The 26,671-nt window shown below is 37.8% G+C and overlaps 1 protein-coding gene across 2 annotated transcripts; it reads left to right on the top strand.

The window, feature by feature from the left end:
* Window positions 1-373: 373 nt before the first annotated feature.
* Window positions 374-24,833, top strand: LOC143880428 (transducin family protein / WD-40 repeat family protein). 2 transcript variants are annotated; one of them, XM_077383430.1, is made up of 12 exons: window positions 374-868; window positions 5,575-5,790; window positions 5,915-7,015; window positions 7,343-7,465; window positions 12,319-12,500; window positions 12,595-12,826; window positions 13,340-13,549; window positions 14,162-14,290; window positions 16,664-16,732; window positions 22,942-23,064; window positions 24,203-24,253; window positions 24,350-24,833. In XM_077383430.1, the coding sequence occupies exons 1-12, from the start codon at window positions 629-631 to the stop codon at window positions 24,491-24,493; spliced, it is 2,820 nt and encodes a 939-aa protein (XP_077239545.1). In that variant the 5' UTR covers window positions 374-628; the 3' UTR covers window positions 24,494-24,833. The 2 variants fall into 2 exon arrangements, with proteins under 2 accessions (XP_077239545.1, XP_077239546.1); XM_077383431.1 differs by lacking the exon at window positions 16,664-16,732.
* Window positions 24,834-26,671: the final 1,838 nt, after the last annotated feature.

The raw sequence follows: 26,671 nt of genomic DNA, 5'->3' as shown, positions 1-26,671 counted from the left end.
TGGGTTTATAAATCTCAGATTTTCTCATAAAAAAACTTAGCCCAAGATAATTTCCCAGGTAGGGTACAGTTTTGAAAAACTCGACCGAAGAGGGCATAAGGACCAACCTTGTTCCATGATTACTTAGAGGGAGCTTCAATTTATGATAATATCCTTCTAAATTAATAATAATCATATCATTTCCTTCTAATTTGTAAAAAAAAAAAAAAAAAAAAAAACTGTTATTGAATTTTTTTTCATCAGAAATGTTTTTCTTGCAATCCAAACAGAGGCTAAGATTTTTTTTTTCCTGACTTTGTTTTTTCTGGAATTTCTTTGGTTTAAATTTTGTTCATATACATTTGTTTTCTGGAATTTCTAATTCCAAGGTTTGGATCCCTCTCTCTCATTTCATTTTAGACAGCGGCTAGGGTTTTTGCTTAACCCCTTACTAAGATACTAGGGTTTTTGCTGAGAAGCTTTTTGGAACCCTCTCTCGTTTCATTTCTCTACTTAGTGGATGGCATGCAAGAAGAAAACAAGAACAGAGAAAACTAAACCAAAGCCAAAAAATACCCAACCAGAGGGGGCAGAACACAGTAGTTTTCAGAAAAACTAGGGCATAAAAGAGCAAAAGTAGTAGGTGAAGATGGTGAAGGCTTATCTGAGATACGAACCAGGTGCAGTTTTTGGGGTGGTGGCTTCAGTGGAGTCCAACATATGCTACGATATCACCGGAAAACACCTTCTGGCACCGGCCCTCGAGACCATCGGCGTCTGGAATGTCCGGCAGGGTGTCTGTTCCAAAACCCTTTCCCCTTCTCCCGCGTCTCCCGGTCCTTCCCTCGCTGTCACCTCCATCGCCTCCTCGCCGTCTTCCTCCTCCTCGGTAATTTCTCATACCTTGTTCCTTCATTGATTTTTCTTTCTTGATTGGGTAATGATATGTTGATTTCTTGATGATTTAGGGCATCTTTGGATGCCAAAAAAATTGGTTTTTGATTGCAAATAAGATTAGTTTGATTTATTCTTATTCGCAAATGGGACGTACTGGATAATAATCTGTTGATTTAAAGATTTAGGGCATATTTGGATGCCACAGAAATTGGTTTTTTTTAGGGCAGTGATAAATCGACTCCCAAATATCTTAAATCGACTCCCCATGTGTCTTTCTCTCTCCTCTGGGTTAGAGAGAGAAAGTGGAGAGAGAAAGACACATGGGGAGTCGATTTAAAATATTAGGGAGTCGATTTATCAGTCCCCTTTTTTTTATTGCAAATAAGATTGGTTTGATTTAATTTTATTCACAAATGGGACGTATTGGATGATAATCTGTTGATTTCAAGATTTAGAGCATCTTTGGGTGCCACAGAAATTGGTTCTTGATTGCAAATAAGATTAGTTTGATACTTTGATTTGATCTTTATTCGCAAAATGGGACTTATTGGATAATAATCTGTTGATTTCAAGATTTAGGACATCTTTGGATGCTGCAAAAATTGGTTTTTTATTGCGTATAAGATTTGTTTGATTTAATCTTATTTGCAAATGGGACTTGTTGGATAATAATCTGTTGATTTCAAGATTCAGGGCATCTTTGGATGCTGCAAAAATTGGTTTTTGATTGCAAATGAGATTAGTTTGATTTAATCTTCTTTGCAAATGGGACATTTTGGATAATAATCTGTTGATTTTAAGATTTAGGGCATCTTTGGGTGTGTTACATGCCTACTTGGCCGTAACACAAATAAACAATGAAAAAGATAGAAAATAGAGGGGAAGGGTTGATTCGAGGCGACCGTACCTCCTAAAGGTTCAATTCGAGAGGAACCATAACTCTCCTGAAACATAAGTTTCTGTTTGGTTGCAAATTCTCTACATTTTTCATTAAAATACAACTCCTTAAATGCAAACACAAAGTTACCCATTTACCCACGTACATGACGTCCTACAATAACTACTTTGTAACTACATTATATACACCATAACATGTATGGATCAGGATGCCACATAAGTTGGTTCTTAATTGCAAATAAGAGTAGCTTGATTTAATCTTATTTGCAAATGGGACGTATTGGATAATAATATGTTGATTTCAAGATTTAGGGCATCTTTGGATGCCACAAATATTGGTTTTTGATTGCAAATAAGATTAGTTTGATTTAATCTTATTCATAAATGGGACGTATTGGATAATAATCTGTTGATTTCAAGATTTAGGGCATCTTTGGATGCTACCAAAATTGATTCTTGATTGCAAATAAGAGTAGTTTCATTTAGTCTTATCTGCAAATCGGACGCATTGGATAATAATCTGTTGATTTCAAGATTTAGGGCACCTTTGGATGCCACAGAAACTGGTTCATAATTGGAAATAAAATTAGTTTGATTTAGTCTGATTTGCCAATGGGACGTTACGGTCCATTTTAAAGCCATTAACTATATTATTTCTATAACTACTGTAACCGTTATGTGCAGAGAATTATATGTAACTTCAAAACTATTTGTGTATAAGAGTATATCCAAATAAATTTTGGAGGCATCCAAAGTGAAACTTATAAGAGGGTATTCTTTAACCTTTGTTCATGATGAGGCTATCAAAGAATTTAACCCTGATTTCTAATTTTGAATATGTTTTCAAAAGAGAACAGGAACCCAAGTAGGGCGACTGAATTGATAGATCCCATTGGCATTTTTTGAATTTTTCTTCTTCTTTTCTTTAAGTTTGCTAATCCATAGTTGTCGCACTTTGTTGCCTATGTTACACATTCGGCTACGGTACCCGATGGTGTTAAGGCTTATGCAATCTACTAGTTGTTCGTCGAATATTCACATGACATGCAGTTGTTGCAAATCTTGCTTAATTTACCTAACCTGCCAAGAATGGCAAAATTACTGTTGTTACTTTCGAATTACCTGACTTCACGCTTACATACTTAGGTAAGCCCTATAACTGGTTGCTGGCATATTTGGACAATGATGTTGAGTAACTGTAAAATAATTTTCTTGAACTTATAAGTAGTTGCAGTTTTTTTTTTCTACAACTTCTATTGAGGGATGTTGAAGACTGCTAATAGAGGTTTGATTTGGGCCTACTTAGGTATGATTGGTGTAAAAAATTCTATAGAGGTGGAAATTCAAGCACTTCTTCACGGCATTAGACTACTAGATCAGTTATAGATAGATCAACTTTTTATTGAGGGCGACTCCCTCAATGTGATTTAATGGTTGAGAGATGATGTTAGAAACCCATGGAGACTAGCATATGCTATTGAGGAGATTTAGGACACCTTGGAGGGTCACTACATAGAGTTTAGAGATGTATAGTGATCCTCCAACTCTGATGCAGATGCTCTAGTGCGAGCTGGGGTTTCTAGGGCGACGACTATTCTGCTTGACCGTCTCCTCTGACCTTTTCTTCGGCTTTGAAATGTTTTGGCTTGATCTTTGATAGTTTTGCTCTGCCTTTCTGATGCAAGTGTGTCTAGCATCCCCTCTTCTAATGCATGGAAGTGGGCCAGCCTATGGCTGATCCAAGGGCTGAGAAAGAACTTGCTTGGAGGTCCCTCGTTGACCTTTGGTAATCGGTCATTGGGAGTTGAAATAAGTGCCTATGCACAATACTTGAGGGTAAATTTGTGTTTTGTGTTTTCATTTTTTTCATTGAAAAATCGGATGTAATGGAGGCTATAAAAAGCGGTCCTGCTCACTTTTTAGTTCTTAGTTTTTGGTGAATTTCATTTGAATGTGACGAAAGGGGATCTTGTGGGAGAAGCTTCTTCAAGCTTGAGAAGATTTCATCAAGCTACAATCGTCCAATGAAGCAAGGTTTTTGAGTTGGATTCTAAACTATTCTCTCTTTTCTTTTGATCGAAAGGGAATTTTCTGATTGTATTCTAGATGAGCATTAGATCTGTGAAAACTCATCCGTTAATGAGATCACAGTGTTGCTTGTGTTCATTTTCTCGCTACATATGAAGCTGCTTTGATCATGTATTGATTTTCTTGAACGACACTGGATTCTAAGGAAAAGCCCTGTTATTAATCTCCAGGTAAGCTGATTCTTCTTTTACATGTTGATCTCAAAGATTATATGAAGTTAGAGGAGAACTGTGGTGGAATTTGCTGATTCAAGGCCAAATTCTGTAGATTTGGGCTTTTAGTTGTTTCTGAAGCTTATGCAATTGAGAACTCATTTCCTTATTCTTGGAGCTTCATTTCGTTCTCACTTTAGGTTTTGATCTCTTGATTCCTCACATTGAATTTAGAAAACTTGTAGTGGCTGTAGATCTGACAAACCAGAGACTTGATTCCATTACTTGAGCACAAGGACAAGACCAGTGGTTTGGTCTAAGTGTTAATCGATCTACAAGCAAAGCAGCTGTGACACATTTTATTCTTTTGAATATGAGATGGTTCCATTTTCAATTGAACCTGTCTATAGATTTCCATTTCAACTCAACACAAATATTCAGATAATCCTCCTTATTTGAACTATCATTGCATGCTTGTTGTTTGACAAATTGCATGTGAAAGCACTTCTAATTCAGCAGCCCTTAGAATTTGATACAGCCACAATCATTTCATTTCTTGAATGCCTTAGAAGTAATCATTGCTACTAGTGGTTTCATTGGGTGAATCTCTCGTTGCTTCCTAAGGAAAGCGAATATTTGGACTGTTGATCAATAACAAATCTAATTGGAGGCCGTGTGCAAGCCAGTTGACAAACACAAAGGATTTTAGTGCAGCGATCTTGTTTGAGTAACATATTTTCAAAGCCTTTGCTTTTACTATTCACAAAATCTCTTAAAGCCGTCACTTCCGTTCTTTATTACCATATTCCGACGGAATACCCTTCATCACTTTCCTTTTTTTTTTCTTTTCCTTTTTTTTTGCTGTACTTGACCACCTCGGTCATGAGGCTTCACCCTTTTCTTTAATAAAATCTTTTTACCAGTAAAAAATTTGGCATGACTCTACCACAGATAGCACTGCATCGTGCATTGTATTCTTGTATTACCCCTTTCTTGTCTCGTTTCCTCCTTTCTCAGCCTCTGGCTGTTGTATTTAGCATGATTCCTTAATAAGTATACTGATAAAAAAATGATTCCTTATGAGCGCTGAGTCTTATTTGAACCGTGTTCAAGAATTTTGCTTAATTTTTTAAAGCAAGGATTAAAAATTGGTTATCTCTACCACCATTTTCGCTACATATATGATTCAGCAAATCCATTGGTTATCTGTTGTTTGTTAGAAAGAACTGTACTGTGAAATATAATTGCCTGTTTCCCATCTCCACTGTACTGTGCATCATATGTCGTCGTGCCAAAATTTCCATTCCCTCTTTTTAATTTAATTCCTGCTGTTATTCATTGGTCAGAACCAACAGATGTGCTCAATGGCAACATTTGTCGGGCTATTAGCTTTGATATCTAGTGGAATCATAATATTGCTAAATCTATATCGCTTGTAAACAACTATGCTGTTATTTCGGAGTGGATCGCTCTTGTCAATAATGTGAATGGTGCTCGATTTCCATTTCTGCTTTCTAAATTTCTTTTAGTAGATGATGATTTTTGCGTAATTTTTAACCAGATAGCTAGTGGGTATGCTGATGGAAGTATACGGATTTGGGATTGTAATAAAGGTACATGTGAGACCACACTAAATGGTCATAAAGGCGCTACTACTGCCCTGCGCTACAACAGTGTTGGCTCTATGCTGGGCTCAGGAAGCAAAGATAACGATATCATCATATGGGATGTGGTGGCTGAAGTAGGACTTTTTCGTCTCCGTGGGCACAGGGATCAGGTGACTGTTAAGGAATTTTATACTTAAGTTTTGAAATTAATGAACGCTTTGTTAGCCGTATCTGTCTTGTTATGGTATTTGATTCATAATAATTTCACAACTTAGGCTTACTTATGTCATGCAGGTAACTGACATTGTTTTCCTAGATTCTGGAAAGAAACTTGTCAGTTGTTCAAAGGACAAATTCGTAAGAGTATGGGATCTTGATACCCAGCATTGCATGCAAATAATCAGTGGCCACCATAGTGAAATTTGGTCCATTGATGTTGACCAAGGGGAGAGATATTTGGTGACGGGATCAGCGGACCCTGAGCTCCGATTTTACAAGATAAAACATGACTTACAACATGAACAGTATCCTGGTCCAAGTGGAGTTGATATTGTGAGCACTAGTGATTCTTCCCAAAATAAGTGGGAAGTTTTAAAGCAATTTGGAGAAATACAGCGTCAAAGCAAGGATAGGGTTGCGAATGTGAGATTTGATAAGTCTGGAAGTCTTCTTGCTTGTCAAGTTGCAGGCAAGATGGTAGAGATATTTCGTGTCTTGGATGATGTGGAGTCTAAGCGTAAAGCCAAAAGGAGAATTCAGCGGAAGAGAGAAAAGATTTCGTCGAAAGGGACTATTGAGGCAACTGAAAATGGAGATACAAATCTTAATGCTCCTGCCCTTTTAGTCACCGATGTTTTTAAGTTTCTCCAAGTTTTAAGGACAAGCAAGAAAATTTGCTCCATCTCTTTCTCACCCATTTCCCCAAAGAATGATGTGCTCGCTACGTTAGCATTATCTCTGAACAATAATATGTTGGAGATTTATTCAGTTCAAAGTAGCACAACCACTAAAAACATCTCTATAGAACTTCCAGGACATCGTTCTGATGTTAGAAGTGTTACACTTAGCTCAGACAATACTCTTTTGCTGTCAACTAGTCACAATACTACAAAGATTTGGAATCCTAGTACTGGTACTTGTCTTCGCACCATTGAGTCTGGATATGGTTTGTGTGGCTCCTTTGTTCCCGGAAACCGATATGCACTAGTAGGAACTAAAAATGGAACATTAGAAATCATTGATGTTGGGAGTGGTAGTTGTACAGAAGTAATAGAAGCCCATGGCGGCTCTGTTCGCTCAATTGCTTCAATTCCGGATGGAGGCGGTTTTGTCACTGGAAGTGCTGATCATGATGTCAAATTCTGGGAATATCAGCTTATGGAGAAACCTGGTCATGTATGTACTTTCACTGACTAATCTTTCTATTGCTATATGTTTTCTTTGTGATACTATTTTAGAGCATAATAATGCAATTCTCTGAAATGTGGCTGCCCTGTTCATTTATGGGTGAGTTGAAGAAATTTTTTCACCTATGTCACAAATATCTCCGATATTTTCAAAATATTGCGAGATATTTTCTAACTTCTTGCATAGGTCATGGCAATTCTTACGGCTATTGCTGCTGATATGTTGCATCGTTATTGGTTTTACCAGTAAATATTAGGTTCATATTTTGAGACTTATCCAGTCCACTTGCTGTGTTTAATTGGTTTTTCTTTGCAGGATTCTAAACAGTTAACTGTAACAAATGTCAGGACTTTGAAAATGAGTGACGACGTTCTCGTGGTTACTGTTAGTCTGGATGCTAAATATATTGCTGTTGCTCTATTGGATTGTACTATCAAGGTTAGTTGCTTTCTTTATCTTCATGCTTTTGACTCTTTTTTCCTCCTTTTTTTATTTCTTTAGTATATGTCATCTCTGTTCGAGACGGATAGGGATAGAGGGTTTTGAGGAATTTTCTATGTCGAAATACCTTACATATTTCTTGTACATTTGCTATTATACTATTCGGTTCTATTTTTTTTCGTCGTACTCATATTTTGTCATAATTTTTTTACTGTGGGCATGGTTTTTTTGGTTGGGGGGGGGGGGGGGGGGGGGGAGGTGTTGTTTCACCGCCTATCGATGGAGAACGATGCTCTCTCTCAAGATCTACTAAAATCAGCCATCGAAATGCCCGGAAAGCTCTTTGATGCAACATCCTAAACAATAAATTAAAGCCAAGGCACGGATCACCTTAGCCGATCGAACCCCACCTTAGAACGCCCTTCTGTTCCTTTCCTTCCATAACACCTAGAAGGTGGCCACCAAACAAAGGTGCCAGAAGCTCTCCCTTCTCTCTCATATATGCATGTGAAATTCGTACTCATATTTTGTCATTTTTTTTTTTTTTGGGGGGGGGGGGGGGGGGGAATCAGCCATCGAAACGCCCGGAAAGCTCTTTGATGCAACCCGAGATAGGTTTTGAAGAGGAGGATCCACGCACCAAATGCCCTTCCAAAGCCTGACTCTACTCCCCTGGCAATTAATCTGGTACCTTTCCCAAACTCCGCTAGAAGGCTAGAAATCTCCCTCGGGAGGTGTTGTTTCACCGCCTATCGATGGAGAACGATGCTCTCTCTCAAGATCTACTAAAATCAGCCATCGAAATGCCCGGAAAGCTCTTTGATGCAACATCCTAAACAATAAATTAAAGCCAAGGCACGGATCACCTTAGCCGATCGAACCCCACCTTAGAACGCCCTTCTGTTCCTTTCCTTCCATAACACCTAGAAGGTGGCCACCAAACAAAGGTGCCAGAAGCTCTCCCTTCTCTCTCTCTCTCTCATATATGCATGTGAAATTCGTACTCATATTTTGTCATTTTTTTTTTTTGGGGGGGGGGGGGGAATCAGCCATCGAAACGCCCGGAAAGCTCTTTGATGCAACCCGAGATAGGTTTTGAAGAGGAGGATCCACGCACCAAATGCCCTTCCAAAGCCTGACTCTACTCCCCTGGCAATTAATCTGGTACCTTTCCCAAACTCCGCTAGAAGGCTAGAAATCTCCCTCCAAGCCCCATATCCAGGGCAATTTGATATATCAATGGGAGTCCAACCGCCCTATTTCGCCCGCCCAATACCTTGGCCACAACCACCTCCCTCCGGATATTCTGTCTCCTCCCCAAACTACCACAACCATTTAGCAAACAAGGATCTATAAATCTTTCTTAGGATTCTGATGGCCAACCCCCCCTCTTTATTTGGTCTAAATACAATCACTCATTCAACATGGAAGTACATTCTCTCCTCTCTATCACTCCAAAGAAATCTCTTTGTATCCTCTCCTCTCCAGCCCTTTACTAATAATCACCGGGCATCTGAAAAGGGATATTTAATACATTGACAAGTTGTCTAAATCTTATTTGATAAGGGTAATCCCCCTCCCCCTCCCAACACAAAGGCAACCCGAGATAGGTCTAGGGAAGGGAAGCCATACCATGCCTAAGAACAACGGCTAACATAGCCATATCCGACTCTTCTAGGTGAACATCCATCACAATTGAACTTGGACAAGTTAATCCATTGCCTCAAAACTATGTCATTGCATCTGAGGGCCGCTCTGAGGTTACAGATTTGGTTCTCGTCCGCATTGCACAAGATTAGCTTTTCATCAGCATACTACATGTGAGTTATGTCAGATTGCATCCTCCCCACTCCAAATCTTTTAAACACAACTCGCTCATGGTTGCTCTGTAGATAATCCTACTGAACCTCCCACTAGAATCATTAATAGGATTATAGGAGAGGGGAGAGTGGGTTGCCTTGATATTGGCCATGAGAGCTCTTGAAAAAGCCTTTGGGAGTGCCATTAACCAAGATGGAGAACCAATCCGAGGAAAGGCACACTTCTATCCATCCTTTCCATCTTGATCCAAAGCCCATCCTGCCCAACATATAATCCAACACCTGCTAGGCTGTTACTCAAATCATGTCATACCTTTTTCCATATCTAACTTACATTGAATACCACTCCTATTACATGTATCAAGGCACTTGTGAGCAACCAAGACCCTATCAAGGATTGGACAACCCTCAATAAAAGCACTCTGCATCTTGGAGATCGCCTCCTCCATCACCTTCTTCAAGCGAACGGCCTACATTTTCCCAATGATCTTATAGACAGTCCTCGCCAAACTAATTGGCCTGAAATCACGAAGGGACTCAACCCCATCCTCCTTGGGATGAGTGCGTCGAAACACGCCATGCTATCTGTATCCAACAGGGTCTCAGCATTGAACTTCAATAGCACAGCCATCAGATCCTCACAAATGAACCCCCAACACTACTGTAAGAAAGCCATACAAAAACCGTTAGGCCTTGGGGCCATATCTCTGCTCATAGAGAACACCACCCTCTCCGACCTAGGTTGGAAATTGTCATCTATTGAGTATCATTCATGGTAAAATCTCACAATTGAATCCAAGAGAACTCTATGGTCCTCACATATGACCCCCTCCACCACCAAGCTGCATATACGACCCTCATGCCTCCCGTCATTGGTAATACCATGGAAGAATGTTGTGTTCTTGGCTCCTTAAACCACTTGGTTCTAGTTATTTGCAGCCACCCAATCTCCTTCTTGATTGCCGTCGACTTGAAATCGCCATGTGCCTTAGATCTTTCTGATGTATCCTCTTTGGACAAAGCGGTAGTCTCCTTTTTCTAATGTATCACGACTTTTTTCACTCTTATGCCCTAAGGCTTACGCCTTTATAGCACTACGTTTTTTTTTTAGAATGCCACGAGGCTTTTTTGCCATCTATGTCACAAATGTCGTTCTCGGGAATTTCTCGGCAAGGGAAAATCTCGGGATATATTAATTTTTATTATTTTTTTCGGGTTTATATCGGGAAATAAACGGTAAAAATAAAATTATTTAAAAATATTAAATTTAAGAAAAAAATATAAAATAAAAATATCGGGATAATATTGCGATATTATCGGGATATTTTATGATAAAAACGAAAATATCGCTATATTTTTAAAATCTCGGGATTAGTTCGGGATTTTGTCGTTTTATCAAAATCTCGCGATAAAAACGCTATATTTTGAAAATATCGGAGATATTTGTGACATAGTTTGCTATGCCTTGCCCTAAGGCGCATTTTGAGGTGTACGCCTCAAACGCCTTTTCAAAACATTGTTACCAGCATGGTTTTAAATTTCGACCAAAATCAGAAAACATTGTTACCAACATGGGTTTAAATTTCGACCAAAATCTGAAATTTTGGATTTCGGTCAATACCGAACCGAAATGCACCAAAACCGAAATTGACCAAATTTTGGTCGAAATTAAATTTCGGAAATTTCGGTTGAAATTTCATTAAAATATTAATTTTTATTATTTTACCGAATTTCGGCTGAAATTACCGAAAGTTCGGCCCAAAGAAACAAAATTTCTTAGCTTTTTGCCAGATTTCGGCCAAGGCCGAAATTTTTACCCAAACCGAAATTTGAAACCATGGTTACCAAATAGTGGTGTGCCGCATGGAAGTGGATTACTTATCCTTCTAGATAACTGATCAGCAGGCTTACCTAGTTGAGCCATATGTTCGACCTCAGCTTACCTACTGAAAAGGGAAAGTTCCAAGATGTGTTTCTGTTGCACTCACTTTGAGGTAACCCATCAACATCACATGCTATTTGTAATCCTTTTTTGGCTTGTCCATCTTATTATTAAAGGATTGCCCTGACTGTATTCGTATCCTGCTCCTGCTCTCATTATTGAATATATATATTTTAAGTTCTAGTTTTGAATTAATTATCCAATTTTTTTATTCCTAAATTTTTTCGTGAATTATTATCACTGATTTAGCCTACACTTTGAATTTATTGCATACATGCATGTTGACACGTATCAACACTCCTTTCGACATTTGTAAATGTATTGCTAGCAGTGTCAGACTTAATGTGGGCATGTCAACACATTTTTGTACCGTTTCCAGTGTGAAATATCGTTTTATTATTGAAAATTGTGTTTACCTCTGTGTTTATTATTAACTCTTCTTTAGCTAATATTTTCTCTAACCTTCCAACTCTAAAACCTAAAACCTAAACAAACTCCTCTTCCAATATTATAATCATTGTGCCCTAATGTTCTCATTCTCGCTGCAGATTGGAGTCTTATTATTTCATGTTTGTTTTAGACTATAGTTGCTTAATCCTAAGATTTATTAGTTTGTTAAATGAATATCGCATTTATCTTGTTGCAAATTATGCAAACTATGATTAGTATTTAATAATTTTATATGTTAGCCTGTCTTCGCTTTAGGATTTTTGGGGATTCTCATGTTGGACACCCCGTATCTATGTCGACACTCGACATGTGAGTCCGTGTCTACAGATAATAGGTTTAATGGTTTATCATGATCAAATGGATAGGGTTTGTTATGATGATCCTATTGATGATTTTATGCTTGTTTTTTTTTTTTCCTGTTTTTGTATTCTTGACCATCAACGAGATGAGTGATGCAAGTCTTGAGCTATACTCACTTATTGGGTGCTTTGTGCTTGACTTGATGCTACTGATGCCAAAAGCAACTATATATAACATTCAAATATACAGACACACACTCACAAAATGTATATATAGCATTTGACCTGTTGCTGCCCATGATGCTCTATATTGATGTTTCTATATAAACTCTTTTGCAGGTCTTCTTTACAGACTCACTGAAATTTTTCCTTTCCCTATATGGCCACAAGCTGCCTGTGCTTTGTATGGATATTTCATCTGATGGAGATTTGATAGTTAGCGGTTCTGCAGACAAAAATTTGAAGATTTGGGGTTTAGATTTTGGTGACTGTCACAAATCTATATTTGCTCATGCTGACAGGTCCTTTTACTATGTTTTCTATAAAAGAGTTTCGTTTGAATATTGAGAGAAACCGAACCTATTCTTACAATCTGATTTTTTATTTACATGACAGTGTTATGGCAGTACAATTCGTGCGCAATACACACTATATGTTTAGTGTAGGGAAAGATCGCCTTGTAAAGTATTGGGATGCTGATAAGTTTGAGTTACTCTTAACTCTTCAAGGGCATCATGCCGACATTTGGTGCCTTTCAATTAGCAATCGTGGTGATTTTATTATCACAGGATCTCATGACCGTTCTATCCGTCGTTGGGATCGTACTGAGGAACCCTTTTTCATTGAGGTATCACTTGTGCCTCCTCTATATGTCACAAATAACGTTCTCGGGAATTTCTCGACAAGGGAAAATCTCGGGATACTTTAAATTTTTTTTTTTTGGGGTTTATATTGGGAAAAACAGTAAAAATAAATTAATTTACTAATATAAAATATCAAATATATACGCTTTTTAAAATTTGGAATTAGAGTTAGGTCGAAGGTTTTAGGATGTTTGAGAGATTTCTGAGTGAATGAGGAGTTTAAGATATTTTTTAAAGTCAATCCTCCAATTTATCGCGATAGAATTTCTCGTGATAAAATGTATTTGTATTGTTTAATCAAAATGTCACGATTTTCTCGTGAGAAATTAAATTTCTCGCCAATATTTGTGACATACCTCTACTGATGTACGGAGAACTTATTGCTTGTTGCATTAATAAATGACGTTGAATTGTAAGACGGAGAGCTATACTTTAGTTTAAATTTTATCATATTATGATGCATTAACAGGAGAATAGGAACCTTTTTCTGTGTGCAGGAAGAGAAAGAGAAAAGATTAGATGAGATGTTTGAGTCTGCCTTTGATGATTCTCTTGAAAGTAGGTACACTCCAAAAGAAGAACTTCCAGAGGAGGGAGCAGTTGGCTTGGCTGGGAAAAAGACTCAAGAAACCCTAACTGCAACTGACCTAATAATTGATGCCTTGGATGTAGCGGAGACCGAATCAAAACGCATTAGTCAACATAAGGTATGCAAATTTTTCATTATTTTGGGCATAGTGTATCGACAACTTTGCTTTTATATTGTTCTCTAGTAATTAATGACATTTAACAATTGTAACTGTCCCCTGATGATGTTTGATTATTACTCCTTTGGTTGGAAAATTGTATAAAACTTGACCCATCTCATTGTAGTCCTCAATGGGCTATTTTTTAATTTCACATGGTGCATTCTAGAGAATATGAACCGTACTTTAGTCGGAAAATCAATACGCTAGCTGAATGACGTATATTACTACCATCACATAGTGAGGCAACTTAGGAATACAAATAGAAAGGGAAGATAATATTCCCAGTTAGCCATCCACTTGTTTTGGTCCTTTCCGCCGGTCTTTATATTGAGGATTCTTTTCATTGGGTCTAACAACTCATGGTGATTTGCGCAAGCCAATAAGAAAGTGTCAAATAAAGATGTAGCTGGAAAGGAACAAAACCTATGGTTGTCACTATCATTTTCCATTAGAAATACATATATTTCATCACCATTGAACTTACTGAAATATTACTTTTAGGTTTTAACCAATCCTTCTAACATGTGAACTGCTAGTAGGTTTAAATATTTAAAATTTTTTAATCTCTAGGAGGACAAAAGAAGTGGAAAAGCAACTGATTATCAGCCGAATGTTATGATGCTTGGGCTTTCTCCTTCTGATTATGTTCTCCGTGCACTTTCCAATGTTCACACGAATGATCTGGAGCAGACTCTACTGGTATGTATGCATACTTTTTCCTTCCTTTTCCTGATTCCTGACCAGATATTATGTAAGTATACGGTATACCGTGAACTTGATGGTACTAAAAAGTCCCACCTTCACTTCCATTCTATACTGGAAGTGGTAAACGCTCCTAAAGGCTATTCTTATTCTATGAAATATAGTTCAATGATTTTTACTTTGTTTTTTATTTTTTTAATTCAGTCCTCAATAGCACTGTTTTGGATGAGAATGTGTCCGTGGCCGAGTTGAATTTACTCTTCAAATTGGGAAATCAACCTGGGAAATCTGTTTTTTTTCTTTGAATGATGTTAATTAGGGAAGTATTCTATTTTCTTTTTAATTTTCTAAGTATAAATCAAAATTTAAATTAGTCCTCAAAGTATGTTAACATTTGCTGATTAAAACAGTACAAGGAAAAATTGAAACTATAATTCCATTTAAAATAATAGGCGTGCTTTCACTGAAAAGGCAGCAATCATGACTTATTGCTGTTAATCCGAGGCTTTCAATAAGTTTCTTATTTGCATCTGCCACTATGCATCTAGCCAATCCAATGTTTACCATTGCGTTTTCTATGGGCCGCTTTCATCTTTGTGAGGACAGTCACTTCCATCCTCTTTTCTTCTTTACGGCATCATTGCCATAATTTCTCACACCTCTTTCAAGCCATAATCGTCTATCACAGTTTTTCGTCGTTAAAAATCAATTAATGCCATACTTATCTGTAACTGTAACTTCCTAGAGTCACATTTTACCTTATCAAAATTTTGATTCTTTTGTATTTAAATTTTGGTGTTTTTGTCTGCTTTTGAAAGGAAATACACGTATCTAGAAAGAAAATTTTCAATTCTGTTTCATCTCTCTCTGTGTGTGTGTGTGTGTATATATATATATACAGAGAGAGAGAGAGAGAGAGAGAGAGAGAGAGAGCTGTTGGTGCGCTTAAGCTCACCATTTTTTTGGTGCGCTTAAGTTGTTATAACGCCTCCCATTCGTTTAAATGTTTGGGTCCCGCTTAAGCGCACCAATGGGAGGCGTTATAACAACTTAAGCGCACCAAAAAAATGGTGCGCTTAAGGTCACCAACAGTTTTCTCATATATATGAGGAAAAGGATTGTATGCTCGAGTGTACCAAGCTTATGGTACGCTCGAGTGCCCAATCACATGTGGGCCCACTTTGTTAGGATGATCCAAAGCATTCATTTGAAAGGCCCTTACATAGATGGGATGTGTACCAAAAATCAGCTCCATGGGATCATCCTAACCCATCCATTTGTGGAGGTCAAAATGGACAGACAGTGTTTGTCCACAAATCTTCCCATTTTTGCCCTCCACTTTTGGAGGGGTTAGGATGATTCAATGGAGCTGATTTTTGGTACACACCCTATCTATGATAGGGCCTTGCAAATGAATGCTTTGGATCACCACAAAAAATGTGGGACGCATGTGATTGGGCACTCGAGCGTACCATAAGCTTGGTACGCTCGAGTGTACAATCCTTTTCCTCACACACACACACACACACACACACACACACACACATATATATATATATATATATATATATATATATATATATATATATATAGCTCTAGCTCAGATAAGCTATTTGAGCTCAGAAACCACGCCCTCTATATATATTAGAAAATAGTTTTTGAGCTCGAGGTGGATGGTCTGACATGCGACAGACCAGCCGCGAAATGCCCTTTGCGATGGACGCTAGTACTTCCCACATATATATATATTTTTGAAATGGTAATATATTAAAATGGAACCGAGATGGTCCACAAAGAAAATTACAGAGGGAGAAAAAAATGATGTCCGCCTTCCCTTGCTTTGATAATGGTGCCCCACACTTTCCAAATTGGCTATTGAGAGCACTTCAGAAATTGTAGTAGCGTTTAAAACCTAATCTGATAAGTGTCCAGTAAAGAGTGGTGTGCCAATTATGGTTTTAAATTTCATCTGAAATTTCGGAAATTCCGAGCGAAATTTTGTAAAATTCAATTTTTTTAATAATATTGTATTTTTTCTGAAATTTCGGCCGAAATTTGGTATTGAATAAAATATTGCTTTTTTTTTTGTGTACCTGATTTCGGCCAAAATTTCGTGATTTTGGTTGAAATTTCAATTTCAGTGAAGTCCGTAGTACATGCCGGAACCGAAATTTAAAAGCATGGTGCCAATACACACACATAATATAGTATGCAAATTACCGTTCAAAAAAACAAAGTATGCACATATTTCTTCGTTCTCTCTCTCTCTCTCTCTGATTCGTTACTTGGGATATAGGTACTTCTTCTAGCCTTGCTTATTGACATCTGAATGTATAATTGTTACTAACTGGATGAATATTCCCGTTGCAGTCTTTACCATTCTCTGATGCCCTGAAGCTTATGTCTTACTTGAAGGATTGGGCTTTCAATCCTGACAAGGTAAGTAAATTTGTGTGCATATTTTTTTTCCATCAAATTCTCCCTTTTGGTTTTAAATCGCTTGGGTGAAATTCTGTTCAAAATGAATAAAACAGACTCTATTCAAGAAAAGAAAGTTGAGAGAAATGCCCTTTCCCAAATCTTCTTCGTCTTTTTCAAACAAATCTTAATTCTCTTCTCTTCAATCGTTGATCCATGACCCAAAGTCTCTCCAGACTCAGACACCAATCTGTCCTCTTATTACGGGTCCTGCGTTGCCGACACCATCACCCTTCACTAAGTCAACTCGACGGAGACCCCCCCCCCCCCCCCTCTCTTCTCTCTTCTGAAGGGCATGCTCCATTGTTGTGTTTCCCTGGGCCACACCGTTGCCCCCCCTCCCCTTCTCCTTGGAGTCTACTGATCTACCTACGAACTATACAAAGAATTCTTCTCAATATCTGGAACCGTGAAAATTTGTGGCAAGATCTATGGATTTTTGGATGCCCAGATCCACCCTATTAGAGGGGCTTCTGTCTCCAAAAATAGCCTTGTTTCAAGCTATTCCTTGTGCCCAACATTTAAATTGTCAATTGCAAAGGGGATCACGAACTTGCCCTGACTCTCAGAGAATTCCTTGATTGTTTCTCTGTAACTATCTGGAGAAAAAGAAGGAAATCACTGATCACAGCATTTCCTTTCCTTCCCTTTTCTCCATGATGATCGGAATGGCTTCATGGATTCGGGCTTGGACCGGGGATGTGGTGGTGGTTGGCGCGAGGAGGGGGGGGGATTGTTGGATAATGTTGGTTGTTGTTTCGAGATGTGTAAGGTGCTTCGTGATCTTGGCACCTTAAAGTCACATTATACTAACACATGAAAGGGGCACTCTTGAAAAAGGGGAAATGATATATTCACTCCCTTTTCTTCCCCAGGCCACCCTGTTATGAAATTGTGTTTGGCTTTGGATGGTAGAGTAATGTGAAAAGAGTAGTCATAAATACACTACAACGGGATGGCTGGGGAAGAGAAGGGGGCGAATATATCACTTCCCAATGAAAATATGGGCGGCTGATTTATATCTCTTCATTTGAAACGTTTCTTATTAGCTGTTAGATGCTTTACAAGTCCTTGTACACACACATGTATATATGCTATCGATACACACACACACACATACACACACACACGTATCTATATCATATGTATATATATGCATATACATGTGCTATTTTTTGAATGATATATATGTGCTATAGATATGCATATTTTTTGAAAATGGCTATAGATATGCGCACACATTTTAAGGGGCAATCAAAGAAAATAACGAAAATTTTATTTTCATTAGATGACCGACCAATGGCCATTTTTTCGAAGAAAAAAAGGCTATGATTTCTGAAAAATCTTCACTTTCCTATCTCCCAAACCTTGAAGTTTCCACACTCCCACATCTCTTTGTTTCGTATCGTTCTTCTCAATAACTGATTGGCAATTGGCATTCCTACCTCCACCTTATGACTCTCTCCGTCACACACTCAACACATTTTAGGGGGTAATCAAAGAAAATAACAAAAAAATTATTTTCATTAGATGACCGACTGCCGGCCATTTTTTAGAAGAAAACAGGGCTATGATTTCTGAAAAATCTTCACTTTACTCTCTCCCAACCCTTGAAGTCTCCACACTCCCACATCTCTTCGATTCGTAACGTGACCTTTACAATTTTTTGACAGTTCTTCTCAATAACTGATTGGCAACTGGCATTCCTACCTCCACCTTATAACTCTCTCCGTCTTTCTCTCCCTTCCTATCCAAGAAAACTTTGCAAATCATTGTTTGTACAACCTTTTTTTTTTTTTGAAGGGTTTTGTTTGTACAATCTATTGGTGGGTCAAATGTGTTGTTGATCCTTGTGACGGTGAGGCAGTAGTTGTTGATTTCCAGAAGCCTTATCAAAGTTGGACGAGGAGTCTGCGATGTAGCCAAGGTCGTCGAGGTGTTGGTGTCTGTATAATGTGCGGAAGCTAGCAAGCTTCTGGGAAGGTTGCCATCATGGTTTTAAATTTCACCTGAAATGGTTGAAATTTTCGATTTCGGCCTGGACCGAAATTTAAAACTGAATTTCGGTCGAAATTATAAGATTTTCACCGAAATTTCCACCGAAACTGAAATTGCCACAGAAATTTCCACTGAAATTTCCACCGAAATTTTGTTTTCGGCTGAGGCCGAAACCGAAATTTCAATCTTTGGTTGCCATGTGCTTGAGGTGATGTTTGTGTGGAGATTTGGGAGGTTGGACACACAAGTCAACATGAGTGTGAGGAAATAGCTATTGTTAAGCAAGGAAATCGCATGTTTGAGGTGTGGAATGGCGGAAATTTATCCAAGTTTCCACTATGCCAGCTTTGAGGTGACTTCGATTCTAGTCTTTTGAAATTTATGGTTTTAGAAATAGGATTTCAAAATTTTCGAGTTTCACAATCTACCAATCTCTTGTGGAACATAGAAAACTTATATACACCATTAATGGGTGTAAATGCCACATGGAACTGTCTTTGTAAATAATTATATAGGCACATATCAAGTATAATTAAATAGGATTTTACTTTCACCCCCCTTAGCTAATGTACTGTAGAAAAGGTGCTTTCTTGTAATTGGATCAAGTGATTGATTATTATAAATACAAGGAGACAAATTGTGGGATTACTTTTGCTTTTGCCATCCTCATTTTAGTATGCATGCCCTAAGGCTTTTCTTCTTCCTTTCTCTTCTCTCTTCTTTAAGAGATTTTGGGTAGATTCGTCATGATATTAGAGCCAAAAAGGAGATTCAACACGTGAAGCACTTTGGACATTAGTAAAAGGTCAAAGCAAGATTGCTTATTGTCTCCTACCTCTTCTCACCTTTCTCCTTTATTTTTTCTTTTTCACTGTTCGGATTCAAATCTGACCTCTAATTCATTCTTAAACCCAAATCTACACCTTTGCAACTCTAGATCTACATTTGGAAACCATTGATCTACGACTCTAATCCATTCACACCCCTAGATTTTTATTGAAATGGCATTCAGACCTCTAGATTTTTATTGAAATGGCATTCACACCCCTACATCTACTTCCTTTTCTCTTTGAAACCCCATATCTACCCCACCTAACCTATTTGAAACTCCAGACTCCAGATCTGCCAGCCCCCTGATCTGACTGATGACAAGGTAGTTGATACACATCTTGAGCTTAATGTCAAGTATCGAGAGTCTAATGGTGTACCTCTCGATGACCCAACCACATATCATCATCTTGTAGGCAGTATTGTTTATCTGACATGACAATGACAAAACCAAATATTGTATATTCCGTACAGGTGGTAGGTCAATTTGTTGACATTTGTTGACGTATACCAACAGCCCACCTCATGAAAGAATGGATTTGTTGCAATCTGAATCATCCTTTTATTATTTTCATAGAGGGGAATAGGAAGAATAGAGATATCGATGTCTGAGAGAAATGCACTAAGTTAGACCACTTCATTTGATCTTGCTGACATTAATCGATATTCCGCCTCTGTAGAGGATTTGGAAACCATATCATGGTTTTTTTCACTTCTAGGAGATCAAAGTCACCCAAGAATATACACCAACCAATAGTGTAACGAGTGTTTAGACATTCTTCTCAAGCAGCATCAGCCATCAGCATATGTTAATTCCATAGAAGAGGATGATGGGAAGAAGAGACTTCTATCTGTAGATCTGCCAAAGTATCGAATGATCCGATGAACTACTGTAAGATGGTGAGTACGAGATTACATCACATTACCATATGTTCCCTCAACAAAATCAGCTTGCAAACATCTTCACGAAAGCAATGAATCTCGACATCTCGCGAGGCATAATTTTTTGATTAGCAAATTGATGAATCATGGCCCACTACATCAATTTTAGGGTAAGTGTGGAACATGCAAGACTTACATATGCCATCATTGGGCATAAATACATCACGTGGAAATGTCATTGTAGACAAGTGTATACGCACAACATCTCTCTAGTGTATATAATTAAGTAGGATTTTAACTTAATACCCCTTAGCTAATGTATTCTACAAAAGAGGCATTCTTATAACCGGATCAAGTGGTTATTATAAATACAAAGAGAGACAAATTGTGGGAATTGATTTGGCTTCTCCCATTCTCACATTTCGTATGCAAGCCGAAGGGGTTTTGTCTTCCTTTCTCTTCTCTCTTCTTTAAGAGATGTTAGCTACATTTATCATCTCTCTCTTATCTTCTCTTTTTTCTCTTTCATCACCCTTTTGTAAGTAAATGATGGAGATGACATTTTTCATTTGAAAGAAAAGCAAAGACAAGATTTACATGCTGGAGGGGCATTCCGACCACACAGAAAACACATAATTATATATGTGTTTGTTTGTACATATTTAAACTTGTATGTGTCTGTATAGCCTTTTTGTCCTTGATGTGTTTTAGAGAGTTACACTCCCTTGGTTTGATAATGACACTTTTCTCTTTAATTAGCTTTTCTAATGGTCCTTTGTCCTTTAGAGGCTGTTAAAATTCCCCAAAAGCTACCAATCGCCAACCAATAAAGAGTAGTGCCATTATAAAAATGAGGCAGTTTGGATATGATCTTCCTTCTTTTATATTTCTGTTTGTATTTCTATTTGTATTTCACCATTAGTTATCTTGTTTGTGAGGGGTGAATTTCATTCAAAGAAGATTTATTTTAAAGGAAGTGCGTGGCTTTCACTAGAAGAAATATTCCGATTTTAGGCTATATGTTCAAAGTTGTTAAATCCTGAGGGAGTGTGCGTGTGGGTGGGTGGTGGGGTTGTGGGGGTTGGGTTGTTAGCTTACTTGGAGGGGAGTTAGTTTTCTCAAGAGGTAGATATCAAGTGATGGTCTCTCTCTCTCTTTTCTCAAGAGGTCTCTCTCTCTCTCTCTCTCTCTCTCTCTCTCTCTCTCTCTCTCCCTTGAGAAATTCACTCTTTAGTACCATAAATTACGATAGCCACACTCCAGGACCTAGGATCTCGTGGTAAGATGTAGTGAAGGACACGACAAAAGATCTTCCAAAGGTAGGCTCATGTTTGCTACATAAACCACAATACTAATATTATATAAACCTCCAAATCCACTGACATTCATTGCTTAACTAATTACAAAATCAACCATTCAAAAAAAAAAAAAAACTAATTACAACGTCAGTGTTTCAAGTTTCCACTCAAATCAAAAGCCACCACACTAAATACAATATATGCAATATACCTGTAAACACAGGTACAAAACTCTGCTTCTCTTCTTCCGAGTCACCTCTCTACAAACTACCCCCAGCTAGGGTCTCAGTTATCTACACTTTTTTATAAGCAAAAGAATGGGTGAGCTAGACAGCTCAGTAAGCAACTAAATTATTTATAACATTGAAATTCGAATTAGTTTGTAGAACCAGTAACATTGGGTATGTAACATAACACTCATTATCTTATCTGATCATCCTAAAATTTAGTGCAGTTATCTTACACATAAAAATACAACATAGCTTGATCCAATGGCTGAATCTTGAGATAAAGGCTTTTAAACAGACCTTACACACTACTTTTTTCTGATGATGCTTCTGGACGAGCAGGTCTCACAAATTGATCGTATCTCCCTTATTACAATGAATTTCGGGGTGAAGTTTGCTCCATTAGAAACTAGACATGTAGGGCATCACAGTAGACACAAAATTTGCATGTTTTGGTTTTAAAATTACTACGTTTTACCCATTTAAAGTCAGAACTGACAATCCACCCAGAAAATTCTGGGATTAGTTCAAAAAAGAATAAAAAACACGGGGTTTGACGAACCAAGTACTTAAACCTGTTTTGCATGGTTCTTCAGAAATCTTAACTATTACCGAATCATATTGCTAACTGGTAACCTGGTCCGTCTAGCTTTGCTCCCAAGCAACGCTGTCAGTATAAATGCTTATACTGACCATTTGTTGAATAACATGATTATTTTGGTGGTTCTTATACTGAAAGTGCTGATGTCATTTGAGTATTTTCACTGGTCAATTGGTTATTTGAAATGCAAATTTATCTCATTTCTAATCTTCAGATGTTAGCAGGAAGAGGATGCCATATTGACTGCTGGTTTTATTGATTGGCCCAAGCACTAGATGTATATTTTTTGCTGTTGGAGTTCATCCAGTTGCTTATGCCATATTCTAACTGGTGCAGGTTGAGCTTGTATGTAGGATCACCACAGTGCTCTTGCAGACCCATCATAACCAGTTGATTTCTACCCCTGCTGCCAGACCTGTCTTGACCCTTCTCAAGGACATACTTTATGAAAGAGTCAAGGTAACCCATTTTTTTCATGCATAACACTTTTTAAGGCAGTTCTTTTTTTTTTTTCTAACACAATTGGGCAACTTTGGTGAATTTTCCCACAATTCTTTGAGTTTAATTTTATTTATTTCATTACATTCTTGTTTCTGGATTTTATATTCTGCTGCTTTAGTGACTGCTGATCAGGTGCTGAAAGTGGGTCTCCTCTGTTTAGATTCGTGTAATTATTATGAATATTTGCAGCATTCAGATTTCCTATATTTTGATTCCAATTAAATTCCACACATGGCATACCTAGCCCTTGTCCTAATAATTGAGGACGGTCTCTGTAAACAAGTTTAGGTGCTTGCAATGACTAAATCTCAATTGAAGTGTTGTCAATGATGAGTGATGGGCAGCTTGATATCTGGTGCTTCTATGTATCAGATATGTCATGTGTAGGCAACTTTCAACGGATTATTAAAGAAATTCAGCTTGCTTCCCTAGTATATATTTGGACTTTCTTTGATCTTCAGTCCAGTATCAATTAGTGAGTTTAAAAGTTTTCCTATGTAATATAGATTGGATGTTGGTCGGTCCTACAATTTAGTAGGGGTGTCACAGTTTATGTTCCATATATTTCCATTCCTTCCTAGCATTGAAGCAGCTGATCTACTCTGCCCTTCTCATCATACTATTATTATTATTATGTGTTGGCCACTTCCACAGACACTATAATATAGGTGATCTCTTTTGTTCCTATTATGTGCCAAACCAGGGGCGGCAAAAGTGATTAGCATCGCTCTTATAATAAATCTGATATGCTCACCCCTTGCTTTAATCATTGGCTTTTACAATTCCAACAATCTGTCCAAACCAACTTGGGGTGTAATGAAACTGTCAGCATTCTATTGTTGTCATTGTCATCATTCTCCTCCTCCTCATCATCATCATCAATTCATTTGCCCTTCCTAGGCAATTTACTGAAAAGCCATTTGCCCTTCCTAGTAGTTGTCTTATTCATTCAATTCATCTAAGGTGGCTGTTCTCCCCTAAAAAAGTGAGCCGAGAAATGGCTTTTTGCGAAATTGCCTTGACATTCCCTTATTATTATTTTCATTTAGTTGTCTAGTCAGTTGATGGGATAACCAATGGTTTTATTTGTTGTCAGGAATGTAGAGACACCCTTGGCTTCAATCTTGCAGCCATGGATCATGTCAAGGTAAATTAGTAAATTGGTGTGGCAAATGTACTTGTTTGGTAGATTTTCGAGTCCTTAAAAAGACTTCTTTTCTTCTGATCTGCTTTGATCTTGCAGCAAATGATGTCTTTGAAATCTGATGCCCCTTTCCGAGACGCCAAGACAAAGCTAATGGAAATCCGTTCATTGCAATCGCATCGCCTTGAGGGTAAGACTGAAGCGAAACAAGAAAAGCGAAAGAGGAAGAAGCAGAAAAATTGAGGTGGCAAGGGTGCCTCATTTGTTTGTCTTAAGGTAATTATTTCTTCAGAACTGGTAACCATTTTTTTGAAACATGACAGAAATATATCAAGATCATATGAGGGATACATGGAAGGGGGACCAGTAGTCCCCCTAAGTATTACAACGTATGAAAACCTGGAAAGAACTGGTAACCTTGCTGGGTACCCATAGGAGGTCAGCCTGTTGTAATTTATTTTTTGCTAGGTTAGGGTTTCCAAATTCCCCCTCTTTGTTCTCTTTCAATTTTGGTCTCTTCCATTATCAGTCATTCTTATAATTTTTTACATAATTATGCTTACAAGAATAGTTGTTTCATCTCTTTTCTAATTTTCCCAATTCAATTGCATCGACTAGGGAAGATGGATCTCATCAAAGACAAAAAGAGGCAACATGATATTAGTTGTAGTTTGGTTGGAACATGTTACTAAATAGTTTATTTGAGAAATCATATGATGAGAGGCCTTATGAACATGTACCCTATGAACACGGCCTTCCATCATATAGTTTCTCAGTTTATGATGTCATGTGATGTGGATTCAATGGGGGCGCCCTCGAGGTAAAGCATTGGAACCTCACTCATTTGGGTCTTCTTCCTCTGCCTGTTGGTTTAATTTATTTTCATGGTACAATTTTCTTTCTCAGCAACTTCCGTTTCATGGCTGTAAATAATTTAAAGTTTAAGCCTATGTAGTATCGTTTTACCTTAAAAATTAAATGCAATTCAAGTCCAATCAGTTTTAGAGTCAAAATACAAAACGAACAAGGGCTTAGTAGTAGGCTAGTAGCCTATGTAGGAGTTTTTATGTGGTGTTTGATTCTGCATGCAACTGGAACAATCCAAACCATTCATTTATTGGGTCCCAACTTAAATATAAGTTGTGCCGTCAAAAACCATCTACATAGGATGGTCCTAATCCTCGGATCTGTAAATGTTTTAAAAATGGAGGGTTAGGATCACCCTATTGAGATGATTTTCAGGGCATGGTACTTGAAAGCTAGGGCATTACAAATGAACGTTTTGGATGATTTATAGGTCCAGTATAGAGGGATTGCACATAATGGAAACCTCTATAGGTCATAGGGTTAGGGAAATGATCCTTTGGACACTACCTATTTACATTGTGGTTCGACAAATGAACGGTTTTGATCACCTTATGTGTACGGTACTTAAAAAAAAAAAAAACTAGGCTAGGGCCACACACAGTATAAAATCTTATGTAGGATCATCCTTTTACCCTGCTAGGAAGGCATAATGGCCTTGTACTCCTCTTGAAAGGATACATTAAACAAGCGTTTAACAAATCTTACACGGGAAATGATACATTAAACTAAACGGATACGGGTTCTGGGAGAATGGTTTACTGCTTGAGGATAAATTCACCCCCTTTTAACGTTTTTCTTTATGGAGCCTTCATGGGGGCCCAATCGGCGACCCCCCATTTACACGATGAACTAGACTGCGTGAACGGTGAGCTTATGGATGACAGCGCGCAATGCCGTAGTCAAACTTAAGGGAGTTCAAACTTCCTTCGCTCTGGACGACTGCTTCGTAAGGGGCCGTTAAAGTGTAATGAATAACGTTAAAGGGGGGGATTTTATCCGTCAGAGCGCGCGGGGGCGGGATATCATTCCCCCATTTTACACGCATTTTCCACTTAAAATGGGAGGAAATTATGTTTTTATGCCCATTTTAAGAAGCAGAGCACGACAGGAGTGCAAATATCAAAATGAGTGACATCACTCTAAAGAATTGGGTTATTAAGAATTTCATAGATTTATATCAAGGAAGTTGTTGTACCATCAGATGCCAATATTTTCCTTTGGAAAGATATTGAAGTGCAACCAAAGAGATTTTGGATTAAATCCAAAGCAACAGAATAAAAACTATCTCATTCTTTTTGTGCCAAAACACCCATCATCATATGGGTACTTGGTGATTTGAAAAAACAGTCATGTCTTCTTACAAACTTTCATGATATGCTTCTCATCTTTTTGTGTATTTCTACTATAAATGCATATAATCTTTCTACTGTATGCATCTATTATATCTGGAGATGATGAACATAGTTGTTTCGATTTTGGCACTCTTTCTTTTCTTAAAAAAAAACATCTTTGTTGGCTATTGATAGCTGGTTGGGAATAAAAGCAGCAACTGAG

Source organism: Tasmannia lanceolata, unplaced genomic scaffold (genome assembly GCF_043159265.1).
Source record: "Tasmannia lanceolata isolate RefF3 unplaced genomic scaffold, GAP_Taslan_0.1 ptg000006l, whole genome shotgun sequence".
Taxonomy (NCBI): Eukaryota; Viridiplantae; Streptophyta; class Magnoliopsida; order Canellales; family Winteraceae; genus Tasmannia; species Tasmannia lanceolata.
Note: the sequence above shows the minus strand (reverse complement) of the source record. Positions and strands in the feature narration are given on the sequence as shown.

What these genes read in the sequence shown, in the direction of transcription:
- LOC143880428 (XM_077383430.1), top strand. Translation starts at nt 629, where the DNA reads ATGGTGAAGGCTTATCTGAGATACGAACCAGGTGCAGTTTTTGGGGTG. An exon ending in TATTGGATTGTACTATCAAG is followed by an intron (nt 7,466 to 12,318) that starts GTTAGTTGCTTT and finishes ACTCTTTTGCAG; the next exon opens with GTCTTCTTTACAGACTCACT. An exon ending in AACGCATTAGTCAACATAAG is followed by an intron (nt 13,550 to 14,161) that starts GTATGCAAATTT and finishes TTTAATCTCTAG; the next exon opens with GAGGACAAAAGAAGTGGAAA.